The 18026-nt window shown below is 41.4% G+C and overlaps 1 protein-coding gene across 2 annotated transcripts in view; it reads right to left on the minus strand.

Annotated features, from left to right (window-relative positions):
• Positions 1 to 18026, minus strand: part of TC2N (tandem C2 domains, nuclear) — a 44997-nt gene that overhangs the window by 8514 nt on the left and 18457 nt on the right. For both annotated transcript variants that reach the window (XM_084631256.1, XM_084631255.1), the window contains exons 2-8: positions 14254 to 14380; positions 13399 to 13629; positions 9368 to 9535; positions 5765 to 5856; positions 4463 to 4538; positions 2677 to 2777; positions 1294 to 1410 (exon numbers count right to left, since the gene is read on the minus strand). In XM_084631256.1, the coding sequence (XP_084487382.1) occupies positions 1294 to 1410; positions 2677 to 2777; positions 4463 to 4538; positions 5765 to 5856; positions 9368 to 9535; positions 13399 to 13629; positions 14254 to 14320 (852 nt within the window). In that variant the 5' untranslated portion in view covers positions 14321 to 14380. The remainder of the gene's footprint in view (positions 1 to 1293; positions 1411 to 2676; positions 2778 to 4462; positions 4539 to 5764; positions 5857 to 9367; positions 9536 to 13398; positions 13630 to 14253; positions 14381 to 18026) is intronic.

Below are 18026 nucleotides of genomic sequence, written 5' to 3' on the forward strand. Positions count from 1 at the left end.
GCAGCAAACAGTTCATGGAGCACATTTTGATAGGAAATTTTTTCAGTACAAAAATTTAGACCAATTCTAATCACTAAAGCACCATAAGCATTTATAAGGCTACACTATCCTTTACAATAAGGCTCCTTTACACTACTCTGGCAATGTAAAGGAGCCTTAAAACTTTTACATCTGTTTTATACTCTGGGGGGAATTCACTAAGACAGGCTACTACATTCTGCTCTGCCTGAGGGGATAGAGCCTGCCCCATGCCCACGTCCCCCACGCCTACCCCTCCCCTCAGAGTGTGCTGCAATAGCAAGTGAGAGGGACAGAATGTCTGTCTGTCTCTCTCTCTCTCACACACACACACACACCTGCCTGCTCTGCCTCCCCCGGTTGTGGTTTACGTCTCTACTGGCTGCTCTGGGCGCCTGAACCGATGTGCCTGCACTGCCGGGGAAGGGTGCATGACTACTGTTGTGTCTGCTCTTTCCTTTCCCGTCAGGGGTCATTTTTCTGCGTGGAAACAAAGAAATCTGCAGATAACATGAATTCTGCTTGTGTGCAGTGGCACAGAATTCTCCCAGGAGTAAATAAAAGCTATTACCTCACCCACCTTCTCTTTCTAATATCCTAGGACTGATACAACTATGACAACACTGCCTACAAAGATAATCATGTCTTGCCCCTTCGCTTCCCCCCCACCCAATACTAGTTCATATTTTCCAAAGTGTACTGTTAATTGTCACACTTCGGGCCAAATTCTTGTTCTTTGTACAGAGGCAGAGTTAACAGGTTTGCACAGGGACCTGTGCAGAGATAGGGGTGAACTGAAACCTCCACTTTGCTCCCCAAGCCAGAGCCAACATGAGGAGAATCATGAGAGCCATGTACACACTCCAAGGTAGTGTCTTAGCTAGTGGATATATGTAACAACTACACCCATTGGCCACGTGCCTACACTTCTCCTGACCTCTCTTCTGAACTGCTGCAGAGAAAGGCACTGCAGATTAGTGTTCTATGGTTTAGTCCCCTGTCACTCGAACTCCATCTCCACATTCGGAGCAGGAACAGGACCACAACAATTCTGCTGTTTTTCAGCATTTTCTACATCTGCAAAATGCGGGTGGATGAAGAAGAGGAAAGGCGAGAGAAACAAGATTTTCCCCTTTTTAACCTCTTAGAAGCCTATAATGATAATGTCCTGACACTAAACAATTCTTATGGAAAACATGGTGCAAAGAAACAGGATCAAAATAATTTACATTTGCTGGGAAAAAAAAATATTGATGTTTTTCTGCCACCACTTACATTGGAACCTTCTTTGGCTGAAGATTTGAACTGCACTGGCTTAGGCAGCATCAGAATTCCTTTGACAGAAATAGAAGGATTTTCTCCACAACTAGAAGGCCAGCTCAGATCTTTGCACTACAGCATTGAAAACAAAGTCACTTTAGACAGCAAAAGCCCCTTGCTTTAGGCTAACACAGAAGCACACATTCTTGTTTACTGTATGGCGTAAGGAAAAAGCTTCAGGATATATTTTTAAGGTAAATCAGAGCAAGTGTGATGTCCATGTTGCTTTAGAGTTTAATTTTTGAAGTATTAGATAATCAATTTCTGCAGCAAGGTAGAATAGCTATCCAGGAAACTTTAGTGAATTAATGATATGACATTACAATAGTAATCAGTCAGGAAAATGCCCTTAAGGCAGTGTGTATTGTTCCATGCAAAGTTGCAGGGTCCCTGGCTATTCAAAATTCCACTACCACAACATCATTCACAGTTCATGGAATTGTATAAACACTTGCTGCACATGCAAATAGAAAAGCCACAAGAAGTTACATCCCATAATTTACCGGTGTTGTAGTTTTGCCACTGAAGTATTGGCAGAATTAAACATTGCTTCACTGCATCTTATTTCAAGAGCAAAGCAATCACATAGGGCCTGATTCTGCCACTCTTGCACACTACCTTACTCCACAAGCAGTCATACTATCCAGAATGACAAACCATGGCTAAGGCTACGTTTTAAATACAGGGATTTTTAGTAAAAGTCATGGGACAAGTCATGGGCAGTAAACAAAAATTCATGGCCCATGATCTGTCCATGACTTGTTATATACCTCTGACTAAATCTTGGGGGGTGGGGACAGGGATGCCATGGGTGCTCGGGATGGGGGCAGCCCATAGCCCGGGACCCCCTGCTGGTGCTGGGGTGGGGTAGACAGGCTCTCTACCCGGCTCCTTGCAGCTCCTCAGAAGCGGCAACGTGTCCCTCCCTCAGCTCCTAGCTCTGTGCCCTGCTCCCACCCCAAGCGCTGGCTCAGCAGCTCCCATTGGCTGGGAACTGGAGTCACACCAGCCACTGCAGAAGTCACGGATGTCTGGGAAAGTCATGGAATCTGACTTCCATGACCTCCGTGATAAACTCACGGCCTTAACCATGGCACAAAGAAATCCATTAGTGATTAAAACATTAAGAATCCAGGAGGAGATGACATCTTGAAAGAAGCAAGGAAAGGTGTATCACATTTAGGCCAAACTGAGGGTATATTTTGATACTTCAGTTCTGAGATAGTTTTACAGAAGCAAAAGAGTCCAATCTAGCTGGGAGAACTGATGCCACAGATTACTAAGTACAATAAAGTCTCCATTTGAGTCAGTTATACAAGCCCAGCAATATTCTCTTACATGCAAGATTGTGATCCAGATCTGTTCTGCAGAAGGAATATAACACAGTTTCACATTCATTCTTCCAAAGTCTCGTTCGTCACCTGATAACGTAATGGTATCTGGGGAAAAAGCCAACCAGTCTTTTTAAAAGCCTTGCAGTATCTTCCAGCCCATTCTGAAAAGCAGGGATGCTGTTCAGTTTTGTGACCCGCATATTTTAAAACTCTCAAACTGAGTTTGAAATATCTCAGCACAGATTTTAAGGCCAGGAGGGACCAACAGATCTTCAATTTGACCCCTTGTATATTACAGGGCATTAAATGTCACCCATTTGCCCTGTATTCAGCCTAATAATGTATATTTGATTAAAACATATCCTCCAGAAATGCAACTAGTATTGATTTGAAGCCATCAAGAGACAGAGACTCCACCACTTATCTTGGTAGTCTGTTCCAGTGGTTAATCATCTTCACTGTTAATTCTGTGCCTTATTTCGAATTTGAATTGGTCTGGCTTCTGCTTTCAGCCATTTGTTCTTGTTATGCCTTTTTCTGCTCGACTAAAGAGACATTTACTAGCTGGTATTTTCTCCCCATGAATGTACTTTATACATAAAGGCTAAGATTTTGTCTCACATATTTTTAGTGAAAAAGTCATGGACAGGTCATGGGTAATAAGGACAAATTCATGGGAGCCCATGACCTGTTGGTGACTTTTACTAAAAATATCTGCGAAAAAATGGGGAGGGAGAAGGTTCCTGCACCCATCGCTACTGAGGCTCCCCACTGCCTGTGGTGGCCAGGGAGCTGCAGGGGAGTCACCCCAGCTGACAGCTCCAGCCCTACCACCCCAAGACTGCAGTCATGGAGGTCTCTGGAAGTAACGGATTCTGTGACTTCTGCAACCTCTGTAACAAAATTGCAGCCTTACTTATACACTGTAATTAAGTCACCTCTCAATCTTTTACATAAACTAAACAAATTGGGCTCTCAGTATCTTACTACAAAGGCATTTTCTCCAATCCTCAAATAATTTCTGTGGCTCTTTTCTGCACCCTCTCCAGGTTTTCACCATCCTTTTTAAAAATGTTTACACTAGAACTGTATAGAGTATTCCACTATCAGTTTCAACAATAATAGTGGTATTGGATTGCGAGTTTCTCCATTAGAAGAGGAGGAGAAAGGACCAGAGCTATTACCATGATACTTCCCTTTCCCCCTGCCCTCAACAGAGTTGACTAATATCCTAATTAACCGGCGAGTTAACTCAGGGTGGGATTTTCCAGAGCACTAAAACTTGTGCTCCTGTCGGTAGATCTATACTGTAGATCACAGGGTGCGACTACAGCTTGAGCTGACATATCAGAGTTAGCTTTAATCTAGCTAGCTCAGATCCTGGAGCAGTGAAGCTGTGGCAACACATGCTTCAGCAGGGGCTGTACAAGCACGCCTGGACCTCTGGGTGATTACTCACAGGGCTAGCCCATGCTGAAGCTTGTGCTGCCACAGCTTTGCCAATTTAGCTAGCTTTAATCACACAGAGTGCAATTACAGCATCTCCATACCTTGGATCACTAAGGTGCTCTTAAAAATCCCATGTTCAATCTCTTTCAATAGGAAAGTTGCAGATGGAGGACTGAGTAAAGTAGGCATCTTACACTTCAAGTTACAAACTACCCACCAATTGTTTTGCTCCTCGATACCACTCCATAAAAATCACTGTCTGCAGTAATACAGTAATATTTTAGATATCACTGTGTAAAGGAAACTATTCCATTGCTGGTTACAAAACAAACAGTTATTACCCAGGCTCCTGTTACTGCCTTGCGAATCCTTCTTCGAGGAGGTACTACTGGGTACACTGGAGACTGAATCATATCTCTGCAAAGAAAATGCCTCTTTAGTGGTGAGTGTGACAAAGAGCCCAGCAAGTTCTGATCATAAAAGATGGGACACTGTGATAACTGGGAGGATGTAAATTGAAGTTCTCTCATTCGTTACTAACCCCTTGAAGCTGGTAGTGCGGAATTCCTTGGAGGTGGGATTTAAACATAAAATGCATTCACAGTTGGCATTGATTTTTTTCCCCTACTGATGCATGAAGGTTTTTTCCCCATTTGCATAAATGGGAATTAGTAACATCTTTATTTCCTGCTGCACCAATGGAAAACTAACTCCTTACATCACCCCATTGTCCAATTTTATACTTGTGCAAGACAGGGAACCACAGCTGCTTATACTTAGAATCATAGAATATCAGGGTTGGAAGGGACCTCAGGAGGTGATCTAGTCCAACCCCCTGCTCAAAGCAGGACCAATCCCCAACTAAATCATCCCAGCCTGACCTTAAAAACCTCTAAGGAAGGAGAATCCACCACCTCCCTATGTAACGCATTCCAGTGCTTCACCACCCTCCTAGCGAAAAGGTTTTTCATAATATCCAACCTAAATCTCCCCTACTGCAACTTGAGACCATTGCTTCTTGTTCTGTCATCTGCCACCACTGAGAACAGCCTAGATTTATCTCTTTGGAACCCCATTTAAGGTAGTTGAAAGCCGCTCTCAAACCCCCCCTCATTCTTCTCTTCTGCAGAAGAAATAATTCCAGTTCCCTCAGCTTCTCCTCAAATCATGTGCTCCAGCCCCCTAATCATTTTTGTTGCCCTCCGCTGGACTCTTTCTAATTTTTCCACATCCTTCTTGTAGCGTGGGGCCCAAAACTGGACACAGTACTCCAGATGAGGCCTCACCAATGCCGAATAGAGGGGAATGATCATATCCCTCGATCTGCAGGCAATGCTCCTACTTATACAGGCCAAAATGCTGTTTGCCTTCTTGGCAACAAGGGCACGCCGTTGACTCATATCCAGCTTCTCGTCTGATAACCAACTGACTCAAGTTTCCCAACTATACTGTGGGGGGAGAAGGGAGGAATTAGGAAAAAACCTAGTGAAATTATTTACTATTTTGAGCTTTTTCCTCAAGCTCTTCTACTGCACATCAAAATGGCCCTTAAAATGTTTACTCTTGAACTGTGATGGTATCAGGCACAGGTACACAAAAGAAAATGAGTGCTGCGTATAGCCTAAGTTATTAAAAGAACTCACCTGGATGACACGATGGGGTGGATTTGTGAGATCAAACAGGGAATGGCTTAAACCAGGTGATCCAGGAAGTGTGCTACTCCTTAAATCACAAACTGAAACAGAAAGGGACAAACATATTCACTTTGAACAGCAGGAATAACATTAACATTTTTATTGGCAAGAAAAGAAAAGAGGAGAAAGTAGTTCTTAGTAAATGCCAGATTCAAAGCCAAGTTAATCAGATGTCTGTCCATCCCTAAACTTGCTTCTTTCACCCAGTCTTGAGCCAAACAATTACGGGTTTGAAAACACTCCTAACAATTTAGGTGCATGTGGATGTTCTGCATAGTAGAGCGCGCACACTCCAGAGCCAATCCCAAATCACTGCAACTTTTAATATATTAACTACAGGGTTACACATTGTAACTGCAAAGGGCATGAAAAATAACTTTCATAGTGATATTAATTACAGCATAAAATACACTTTGCTACAAAACAAAGTCTAGGTTAGTGACAGCTCATACCTGGAGCAGGAAAAAAAAACGTGTCTGTGGCTTTTGCTGAACAAGTTAATATAACCCTTAAGAGATAGTTCATTAAAAGTTCCTAGGGGTGGGAGGAATCATGAAAAATTGCAATGATGTTTCCATTTTGAAAAGTTAAGACCCAGCTCCCTTTCATTTTTAAAGATCAGCATTTTTACCAAAAAGGGGTACTGAAAATGGAGTTTTGACTGAAAGAGTCAGTGATTTATGAATTTTGTTTTGGGGAGGAAAAAAGAGCCCATTGCTGGATGAGAAAGCTTTACATTTGAAAAAACGATGCCCAGCTCTATTTATAACTTAATAAATCACTAAGAAAGAGACATAAGGAAATGAGAATTTCCAGAAGCTTTTTCAGCTTTTATTTTACTATTAAATTCAAGAAGCCATTAGGTGCTCTGCAAATCCAGTCAGGCTACATGCACAAGTGTCATAGTTTACACTGTAAGCAATAAGGAAGTGCAAGAGTTAAGGTTTCAGCAGCAAAGTTGACTCTGCTGCATTGCACACATCCTCCAAATTTTAAAAGATCAAAGAGCAATATACAGAACTACATATATAACCAGAAAAAGGGAAATGATAGATGCCTTAGAAATACCTATGTGCCAAATACCAAACTGACTTCCCCTTCTGCCTCCTTATTTCTTCATGCACTTCTCTCTTCTCCTTAATGGCAGGAAGTAGCATTGTTTATGGAATGCCTTAGCAAAGAGATGGGTCTTATCTTTAGATCTGGTCACGGTTGGGGTTCAGGCTGACCTCGTTAGTTAAGGTTTTCCACAACAAGGGTCTCATCACCAAGAATGCTTTGTCTTCTGCACCCAGGAGTCTTATCTTATCCTTGGCTGTGCTTGCTGCAGTGTCCCTGTAGATCATAATTGTGTTGCTGGGTCACAGATGGGAAACTGGTCTCAACTGTCCAGTTCCTAGTGCGTTTTGTAGATTAGAACTAGGACTATAAAGTCAGTCTGGAGGCCATACTGGCACAGAGAACCAGTGACGTAATTTATCATCAACCTTTCTCGCTAAATGGGCAGACTGCTTCATAGTGCAGTTTTCATATTGCATCTACATTTAACTTCAGGTAGATCAAGTTGCAATAGTTTAACTGGGAGGTGACAAAAAAGAAGTGTATTATATCACAATAGCAAGGTCCTCATTTGAGAGGAAGAGCAGAGTCTCCTGGCTAGCTGGAGATAGTTGAAGACAGTACTCATCACTGTTGGCATCCTTTTTTGCCCAGAAGCCATGCAGAGAGGCTGTGCACCAGCCAAATACCCCAACATTGATAACAGAAAATACACCTTAACATGCGTGAGTTACTGTCACTGTTTTTCAGAAGCTTTTCAACTCCATCCCAATATCAGTGTTCAAGAGGCCTGCAAATACCTCTAACTCCACCAGGTTGACTAATCTCCGATTTTAAACCTACTAGAAGGCCACTTGTCACGCTGCACTGGTTTCCTTACTGCTTGGTCTGTATTTTCCAATATTTCAAGAGATTTCCATTATTCACAGTTCAAAAGGAGGAAGCAATGAAAATCTGGATGTTGTCGATTTCAGTTGCCTCCTCACTACCTCCGAATGGAAATAATCAGTTTTGCTTAGTATGAGCTGTCATGACAGAGTAATGCTCTTCCTGAGAGGGAGAAAGAGAAGCAAAAAGGAAAAAAATAGTTCTGACTTGGCTTGAAGGAGGGAGGGGAAAGCAATAACAGTATTCAGATACATTTTAGTGAAGATCTGTCAGTCTGGGATCACTTCCAAATTATCTTTCTTTGTTTCAAAGAGAGAGAGACAGGACTTCTGGTCTGTTTATAAAATCTTACACAGAAATACTGTGTTACAGAAACAAGCAAGCCCTTGAAACACAGTTTTGATGTAATGGAAGCAAATGAGCTGAGGCAAGCCCATAACTTGATTCAATAAAAAGTGAAAATATAATTTACTGAAATATAATCCATATGCAAAACCGAGAGGGAAACTATTGGGAAACTGTTATCCAGCTGTTTACTCTTCTAGCTAAAGAAAAGGATTACAAATCAGTTGGACGTTTTGAAAATGGCATATTTACAGTATATTTCTTGGACAGATGGTTGACATCTTTCAGATGAATAGACTGACAAAAGAGTGGCTTTTTCCAAAACCAAAAATGTTCACAAACAATTGGTAACCACAATTTAAAATTTCGTGAAATTTCATTTTATAAAAAACAAAATTTTGATTAACCAATTTTTTAAAACTGTTTATTTTGAACCCTATGAAGTGAAAAATTTCAAAAATAATTTTTCCCTTCTACACTTTTTAAATAAGCTCTAGTTTTAAGTTCACAAGCATGCAACACAGTGGCACTTCTAGGTGCTGCAGCACAGCAGGCTTAGGAGAGTGCCAGCTAGATTTTGAAAGAGGTGGCAGAAACCTTGCAAGGGAAAAATGTATATAAAGTCATTAATAATGCAGTTCTCCTGTTACATCTACATATAACTTCAGGTAGATTGTGTTGAAATAGTTTAATTGGGAAGCGACAAAGTGTGATATCACAATAGCAAGGTCCTCATTTGAGGAAGAGCAGAGTCTCCTGGTTAGCTGGAAATGGTTAAAGACAGTACTCATCACTGTTGGCATCTTTTTATTGGGACAACTTCTGTTAGTGAAAAAAGATAAGTTTTCAGGCTTACATAGAGCTCTTCTTCAGCTCTGTGTAAGCTCGAAAGCTTGTCTCTTTCACCAACAGAAGTTGCTCCAATAATAAATAGTCTCAACTCTTTCACTTAAGTGTCTCGTGAACAATAGTACTTGCTCTCAGGTTTATTAATATTAAAGATCAAGTGTCAAATATTTTCTTAGTGTGTACCAAAGATTGTATATGAGGTGTTTTAGGCCATGAAGAGGCAAGAAGCAAGCAGAGTAGTTGGGAACAAGAAGGAGGAACCAGTACTGGATGACCAGCTAGTTCTGGGACCAACAGATCACCGTTTGAGAATTGCTGTATTCAGACATACCTTCCATATTCCCAATGTGCGCGCTCTCCTGCATTTAAACCTTCTGGTCAGAAAGGAGAGAGAACAGGATGAGTTCTTACCTGATCCATATAATCTCACATCTGATTTTTCTGGGAAGCGCCTAGTCATATCCGGTGAAATATGCTGCTGCCTATAGAATGGATTATACACCACATCACCATGGGGTCTTTGCTGGTATATATTGGAAAGTTCTGCTTTCCTGTCACCAACAAAAGCTCTGGCAGATCCTGTGAAACACAACATAAACCACATGTAAGAGTCTTAGCAGTTAATGAACATATTGCCATGGTTCATGAAGCAAGCAACATGTCTTTCAGGCAAAGGATACTTTGCTACCTGCTTAGGAAAAACTAACAGGTTATGTCAGATTTCAGCACTCTTAGGAATTACTGGCACAAATTTGAAACTGTACATTGAGAAGTCATGCACACACACCCCTTGGAGTTCCTTAATATAAACCTAACCTGATTTATACATAGATAGTTCCAAAGACTGAGAGCAAGTCAAATATTCAAAGGAAACTGGGTCATGTGTGCAGAGAACCTGTGCTTTCACGTTGGTTCTAACCCAGTGGGGTGTCCCACTTTGCTATAGTAGCCCCAGAACCTTCAGCAGGGTCTAGGAAGGAGAGAGAATATAGCCTGTGGCTTTGTATACTCTGCTTAATTTCCATAGGATACCTATCAGTACAGAGAAGTAAAACAGACTTGCCCAAGATCACTTGCTTGTTGGCTGAATCAGGAATAGACCATAGAATGCCTGTCTCCCAGCTGCAAGCTCAGTCCATTAGACCTACTTTTCTTTCCTCTCCTTCTAATGAGTTCAGGCAACATATTAAGGTCTTGGTAAACAGAACAGTAAAAAAAGATTGACATTTCATTTTATTTATCAAAGCCCCCCATCCATTCCTCTAGGTGGTGGTGTCAGAATGAATAAAAAAAAATAAACTAAAAGAATCATATGTAACAAAGAGATGATCATTCAGGAATTCAAGTGTGATGGAAGCAGTAACACAAGAAAGTTAAATTAGTTCAGAGCATTCAGCCATTTAGATGAATATTAATATTAACATTAACATATGTGGTCAGAAACTGATATTTCCTTTCGCTAGCTTAGCTTCTCATGTAAGACCATGAGAAACAAACTGTTGCAAGCCTTGCAAAGAAAATTTGCCAAAGCATAATAGAAAATGGTGTTGCATTAAAAGCAGAGTTTGGACTGTTATGGCTGTTTACCAAGAGTCTGAAAATCAGGTAGAATCAGAGAATATCAAGGTTGGAAGGGTCCTCAGGAGGTCATCTAGTCCAACCCCCTGCTCAAAGCAGGGTTAATCCTCAACTAAATCAAATGGTACTCTAATGGTTCTCTTTAACATGCTAGTGCTTTAGTTAGTATTACATTATAGTGAAGAAGGAATTGTAGCACATTTCTCTAAATTCAATAAATCTTCCAAAAAAAGTAGTTTGCCTTTAACACAAATAGCTTTCACAACTCTTAAAAGCTATTTGTCCTTTCCAAATACAAATATACAGTTTTACTGCTAAAAATTAACATAATCATTTCAGAAAGACACAGCTTCTTATTTGCTGTAAGAATTATACTTAAGCTTAAATTAAATGCTTACTCATGAGGCATATTTGTGAAGAGACACTTTTCTTATCATGAGCTCTCCAGAAAACAATGATCCAAGACTCCAATGAACAAAAGTACCGCTTAATAAACCACTTTTTAAAACTGGGCAGAACAGCAAGAGGGTGGCGAGCAGGAAGTCACATGATAGTAGCATAATGTATAGTAAAAAGAAAAAAGTCTAAATGTCTATACTTTTGCAAAAGCACTATGCTTACAAAATAAGGAATTTAGGACAACCCCATGCAGTATCTTTGGGGACCACTGTATTAAATTTATGAATGGTTTATGTAGGATTGTGTTCTACTCCAATGGTGAGCAAACTTTCCCTTATCATTAACGGAATCTGTCCATGGCACGCCTCCATTACCGCACAGCCAAGGCTTCCTCAGCAGCCAGGCTGCACTCCTAGGGCAGGACCAATATCTGCCCCTTCTCCCTCGGGTTTCCAGAGTGGGGGCGGGGGGGGGAAGGTGCATGTGACGGTCTCTGGGGGTGGAGCCAGCGCTGGGCACGGAGGCTGACAGGAGCAGAAACTGGTGCAGCCTACAGACCCACAGGCTAGGTGGCCCCCTGCAGTCAGTCAGTCAGGGTGGAGATGGCACTCCCTCCCTGTCTCTGGTGGGGGATGGTTCAGGCCCTGCCACATGGGGCTGGCACGAGCTGCTTGGTGCCGCCACTCGCCCCCCCGGATGTTCCTTCATGCCCCACAGTTTGCGCACCACTGTTCTACTTCATGGGGGAGGGTTAGCACAGCTCCTCCAAGTTCCCGGGGCGAGGGCGTGATTAAGATAAGTTGCCAAGACTGAACAGTACCAGAGAGGTACTCCCCGACATGTGGTTTACATATATTCACTCAAACTGGGTTCTCCAGCAACTAGGAGATAAGAATTGTGCTTTTGGTATAAAAAGCTGAATTTAAACAGACTTTCTGATCCAGCAAATGGATGTGAGCTTTCTTCCAATTCTGCTGAAAGGTTGGAAGGCCATTCACCTACTGAACTCTCCACATGGAAGATGGGTGATTCCTGGCACGTTTAGTAGGTATATAGGACATTTTATGGTTTTCTCTGTGCGCTTTTGTCATTATAATAAATGTGCTTGCTTTGGAGAGCTGTGTAGTAACTTGTAAATGCTTGCACACACTGATCATTGCTTGGAGAGAAAGCCACTGAGTCACTACTGCTGCCGGTGAGTCTCAGCACCCCATTCCTTACATGGGAAGTTTGGCTGGTGTGGATGTCTTCAGCCTTTTCTGGTCTCCAAGACCTTACAGAACTGCCTTTTCACACTGCTTTTTTTTGCAGGTAACTCATTTTCCTCCAGGTGTCCTTCTCTACTCTGAGTGAAACTTGAGACTTGGGGGCTTTGTTGATTGATGTCGACTTTGAACATTTCTCATCTTGCAGAATGAGTGGGTTCCATACTGTGAAAGTCTTCCTCAAAGCAGCTCTTGTGGAGGGCAAGAGAGCAGTGACTGAGGAAAAAGGCAGGAGACTGGGCTTCTGGAGAAATTCTTAATCTCAGAATCTGCCATGAATATTTACAGAAGGGGCATTCAGCATCTTTGGTTTCCCCAAGATGTAACAATGGCTGAACAGCAGTTTCTGGGACCTATATATTAACTATTACCTAATTTCTAGATGCATGGATTTTTACTAAGAATGTGAAAAAAGCCAAAATAAAACACCAAACCCTCATTTTGCTATAGTGCCAGGATAAAATTAGTTTAAACATTAGAAACAGAGTGTCTAAAACCAAAATTCCTGGACCTACCTTCAAATTTTGGTTAGGCAGGAAGGTTGGGAAGCATTGGAATCCAAACCAGCATCTGGAGCAGAGATGGACAAACTATGGCCCATGGGCAATATCCAACCCACAGGAGTGTCCTGCCCGGCCCCTGAGCTCCCGGTCCTGAAGGCTAGCCCCCGGCCCCTCCCCAGCTATCCCCCCTTCCCCACAGCCTCAGCTTGCCATGACGCCAGCACTCTGGGCTGCTGCTCCTCCTGGGTGGCGTGGCTGGCTCGTGGCTGGCTCTGGGACAAGGAGCAGGGCGGTTGGATAGGTGTGGGAGTGGATAGGGGTCGGGACAATCAGGGGACTGGGAGCAGAGGGGGTTGGATAGGGGGTGCAGTCCCAGGGGGCAATTAGGGGTGAGGGATCCCAGGAGGGGGTGATCAGGGGACAAGGAGCAGGTGGGGTTGGATAGGTTGGGGGCTCAGAGGGGGGGCAGGAAGGGGCCAGGCTATTCAGGGAGGCACAGCCTTCCCTACCCGGCCCTCCATACAGTTTCACAACCCCGATGTGGCCCTCGGGCCAAAAAGTTTGCCCACCCCAATCTAGAGACTGGTCCGATTTACATCGCTTGGGCAAAGACCTAATTAAAGTATCTAATGAAATGCTGCCATTTTTCTGCTGGTTTTTTTTGGCGCTATTTCACCATTATGATTTTTAAATTTACCTTGAATTCCCCCAACGTGCGACGAACTGCCAAGGTTCTTGGGTTGTATGTAAGCTAGTTTAAGCTGAGGGAGCACAAATGGGACCTCCCTGCCATCCGATGGCAGTTTCGCAAGGAGATAATCCTCGGAACAGCCAACTTGACGCTTCACTGACACAGAAGACAATGGAGGTTTCTCCACAATGCTTTGCCTGTTTTTGGCTGCAGCTTCAGATTCCTTCTCCATGGAAACTGTTAAAAAAAATAAAGTGCATTCAGTCTGAAGAGATTTTTGTGTTTAACGGGATCAAGGATTCACAGGGTTTCCTTACGGTCATTGCATATAGGAGCAGCACTGGAAAGTTTACTGATTCTGGAAGCATTTGTACTGGCCCAAAATGTGTTGCCACCCAGACTTTATTGTAATAAGCACCTTGCTTTCACTTCAGCTCTTACAAGACTTCACCACACAGTGTATCATGATCCAGTAGGAAAAGTGATTAATACACTATACCCATTGAAAGCTGTGATTACAAGCTTGCAGAAAGTAAAGCACTGCATTCTAGCCTGTTATTTGAGAGGTAAGACCTTTACATGACCCTTGGTGTAACAATGGTTTTGGTTTTTGCTAGTATTCCAGGGCCAAATACAACACGCTGCAGACTTCGTACAATTGTCTTTTTTCCATCCCTGATTAATAATGTTAATCAGCATATGCTAATGTTCAAATCGAGGCTATAGTTTGGATGCTGTAAAATAATTCAAGTTAATCCAAAAGAAGTGGATGATTTAGCATTTTATCCCCAGGAAGTATTAATGAAGCTTCAATTTCAAAACTATTAACAGGCATGTTTATTATTATGGTGTGGAACTCACAGTCATTCTTTTCCTTCTCCATGTAGAAACACCCTTTGCAGCAGTTCTTTAGGCATTCTTTTGCCATAGCTTCTAATATTTCAAACTTAAGTGAAACACAAACAAGGCTCCAGTGCAGAAGTCAACCCTGAAAACATACACAACATGAGAGTAGCAGAAATTAAAATGCAACACCATTATTTTATAAATACTGTCACATCACATCCCGAGGCCAACACCATTGACTTAAATGGGAGCAAGAGCAGCACCATTAGGTTTATCTTATTTTAACTAGTTTCTCTTATACATAAAGCATGGAGGTGGAGAAAAATATCATAAGATTTGGTGTTTCTAAGGCTGGGACACTGAAGATAAACAAAATGGTTCTTTTCAAGAGTGCTAATTCTCTCCTCACACTCATATCAGCCACTAAGCTCCACAGAGTTTATTAGCATTAGTCAAGTCAGTTACAAGATGTTTCTTTTTATCCAACTTTGTTCACATAGTCCTTTCATTGTCTAATATTTTCACACAACTTTACATTACTCAGTGTAAATTCCATGCTTTACATATTAACATGCAATATTTATGCATGATACCAAAATTAGTTTTTCCATGGAACTACTGCTTTCTCAGGTTGTTTATGTATTGAATGGAAGACCCATTTCATATACAACTGTGTCCTCCACACATACAGAAGAGTGGAAATTGCTGACAGCTTCTAGGAAACTAAGTGGAGAGGAATAAAAGCAAACCTATAACAGTCGGTTAACGTTAAAAAGTACTTTGACAGTAATAAATGGCCTCTTATTTAAATGTCCTTTTACTTATAATCTCTTTTCAGAGAGACACAGCTGCACTGCCTCCTGTCGAACAGTTTAGCTGCCTTATTATTTACACACATCTCAGATGTGAGGTACTTTACAGAACATAGTGAAGAGACAATCCCCTCCCTTTGGAGCTACAAGATGAGGCCAAACAGAACGTGGAGACAAGCAGAAGGGGTGGGAAAGACAACAAAGAAAAAAGATGGGAGTTAACCAACCATAAGTCTGCTTTTTGTACATCTTAGTCACAGGAAATTATGCTGAACGTTTTCATGCTCCAGTATAGACTACTCCCATGTGTGCTTTGAACAGTTTGGTCTTTTTCTGTATGCAAAGAGAGACACCTAGGGAGCACCACACACTTTAATCAAATGGTTTTACTGCTAAATGTTAATTCTATTAACAAATACTGTTTCTATTGGATACCACCAAATATTTCAATAAATTCCTTTTGGAGCCATTGTAAATTTGTACACATTTCATCTAAGTAAAAAACACAAGCGTTTTGCCATATGTGACTTTTCTCTCAACTGTACCTATCAGTGGGAAATAAGCAATCAGTAGGTACCTAATTATACTAATGGCAAGTATAGAATATATTCCGCAAACACAAGGCCCCTCTTTGGTATGGAATAGTTATAATGCACTGTACCTTGTGTTTTAATTTGTTAGCCATGATCATGCATAACCCACATGTGGCTTCACTTAGAAGGCTGTGAATTACATGAGTTCAAGATGGCAATATAAGTGAAAAGTAAATGGAAATGTCTTCTCTCTAGATAAAGGTTTGTCATTATTACAATTGCTGCATAAAAGTTCCAGAATGGTCTATTGCAAATGGATATTGCTTCACCAACTCTCTCTCTCTCAACGGGGAGCTGTGGTGGTGAACTGACTAAAGGGAAATACGTGTCACACATAGCCCTCTTGCTTTTAGTTTCAGGTGTTTGAAACCCTACTAAGTCACAAAAGCGAATGTTCCACCAGCATGGCAAGAGCCTATGGTAATTTTAATTTACTTTAACTTCTCTGAAGGGTTGTGGTTATTTTCAGGAAAGAAGCTGGGGACCACAACTTCATCTAATATGGTTTCTTATCTATTTCCCTTCATGCTCAAGATCTCACTGTGGGCCAAGGAGATAAAACACCAGTAGTCCAGTGATTATATAGTCAAATATCGTAACTATTATTGGCTCAGAAGCAGCCTGAATATGGGACATGTTTTGCTGAAAGAATGCTACCCAGGAAACTGGAGAACATTCTGCTCTTTTGGAAAAGTTGTTATGGGATCTCTAACTTTCAGCAATAGGCAGGACCTTGGTTTAATATCCCATTCTAAAGAGGACACTTCTCATTGAGGAAGTGATATATACTGTAGGAAGTGGCCTCAGAATCATTCATGAGCTCATTTTATCATGTGGGATTTGAATCTACAATCTCCAGAGGTGGGAACACTACCAATGGATTACACCAATAGATTTTCTGCAAATCAGTTAAAAAGATGTACAATATAAGAATTTAACTGCTTATCTGGTTGATGAAGGAAAGCAAGATGCTATATAATGTCAAATCTACTGAACTGCCCCTACCCCTCAGGCCCATATTACCTCTTGGCTAAGCATTGTGGAATTAGAGGTTTACTTTACTGATTTTCCTTCCCAGTTTTTATTAGTACAGAACTGGAGCCTATATGCTTTTCTCTTTTTCACAGTGTTTAAACTGGGCTTGTAACAGCTGCTAAGTTTGCTCTAACATCTGTAACAATGGTACCTAAGAGTTGATGACAGTTTGCTTGGGCATAACATTCTCTATCTCAGAATGCCCAGGTTGAATTTATCGCCACCACTAGCACAGAGACCACAAATCTTTTGGAACTTCCCAGGCTTCCAAGGGCAGGAAAACTAATTTTCCACATATGTACCAGAAATGGTTCAGTACATGGGCCATCTTGATTATCACTACAAAAGTTTTTTCCCCCTCCTGCTGACAATAGCTCATGTTAATTAATTAGCCTCTTAGAGTTGGTAGGGCAACTTCCACCTTTTCATGTTCTCTGTATGTATATATGTGTGTGTGTGTATATTATATATATCTTCTTACTATATGTTCCATTCTATGCATCTGATGAAGCAGGATGTAGCCCACGAAAGCTTATGCTCAAATAAATTTGTTAGTCTTTAAGATGCCACAAGTCCTCCTGTTCTTTTAGTTCAGTACATGACAGCTAGAACAGATCTAGTAACTCATACTCCTAACATACTGAACAGGACTCACTGTGATACAGAAATAGTTACGCCCCATTTTCTACCCCAATGACGAATTACCTCCTTTTCATCACTGTGCTAAGTCCTTTGCTGGGAAGAAGGACGTAAGCATTGTTTTAATGGACTTTATAATAACAGTAGTAGTATCTTATTTCTGCATCCTAGGCAGATTTTTGTTTTTAAATAATAAAAGCAGGCCACTTTCTGTTAAAATTAAAACAAACTGTACTTTATCATTTGATTAATGAAAACAAGAGGTCAAGTCCAGTGTGGGACCAGCCATACATTTCTATAGTGTAAGTATGTACAAGAGTAATTCATCATCTACTGAACAGAAACAAACATGCTCAGATAATGCTATTTACACATTAATGTTTTACTGGCATAGAAATATCAATGGCAAGCTGCAGAGTATATAGACACGTACGTAGCAGTGTCTACGTCACAGCATTAGTTTAAATTAGACTTTTTTAAAAAGAAAATTCCCAGAGCAAATGGGTAACTAAAAGCCATGTTTGGGCTAGCATTTTTTGTGTTAAAGAACATAATGGTTTCAAAGCAGGTGGCATGTTTTGGATGCAGTTTTGAAGCCTCTGCTTGTGCCACAAACACATTACAGAAGCATGTTGAAGGCTTGCTGTGGGACTGATCAACGTAAGTCAAACCCATGTTTTAGATGCTTAGCATGTCTGATATGGTTCCT

The sequence above is a fragment of the Lepidochelys olivacea genome (genome assembly GCF_965140295.1).
Source record: "Lepidochelys olivacea isolate rLepOli2 genome assembly, chromosome: 6".
Classification (NCBI taxonomy): Eukaryota; Metazoa; Chordata; order Testudines; family Cheloniidae; genus Lepidochelys; species Lepidochelys olivacea.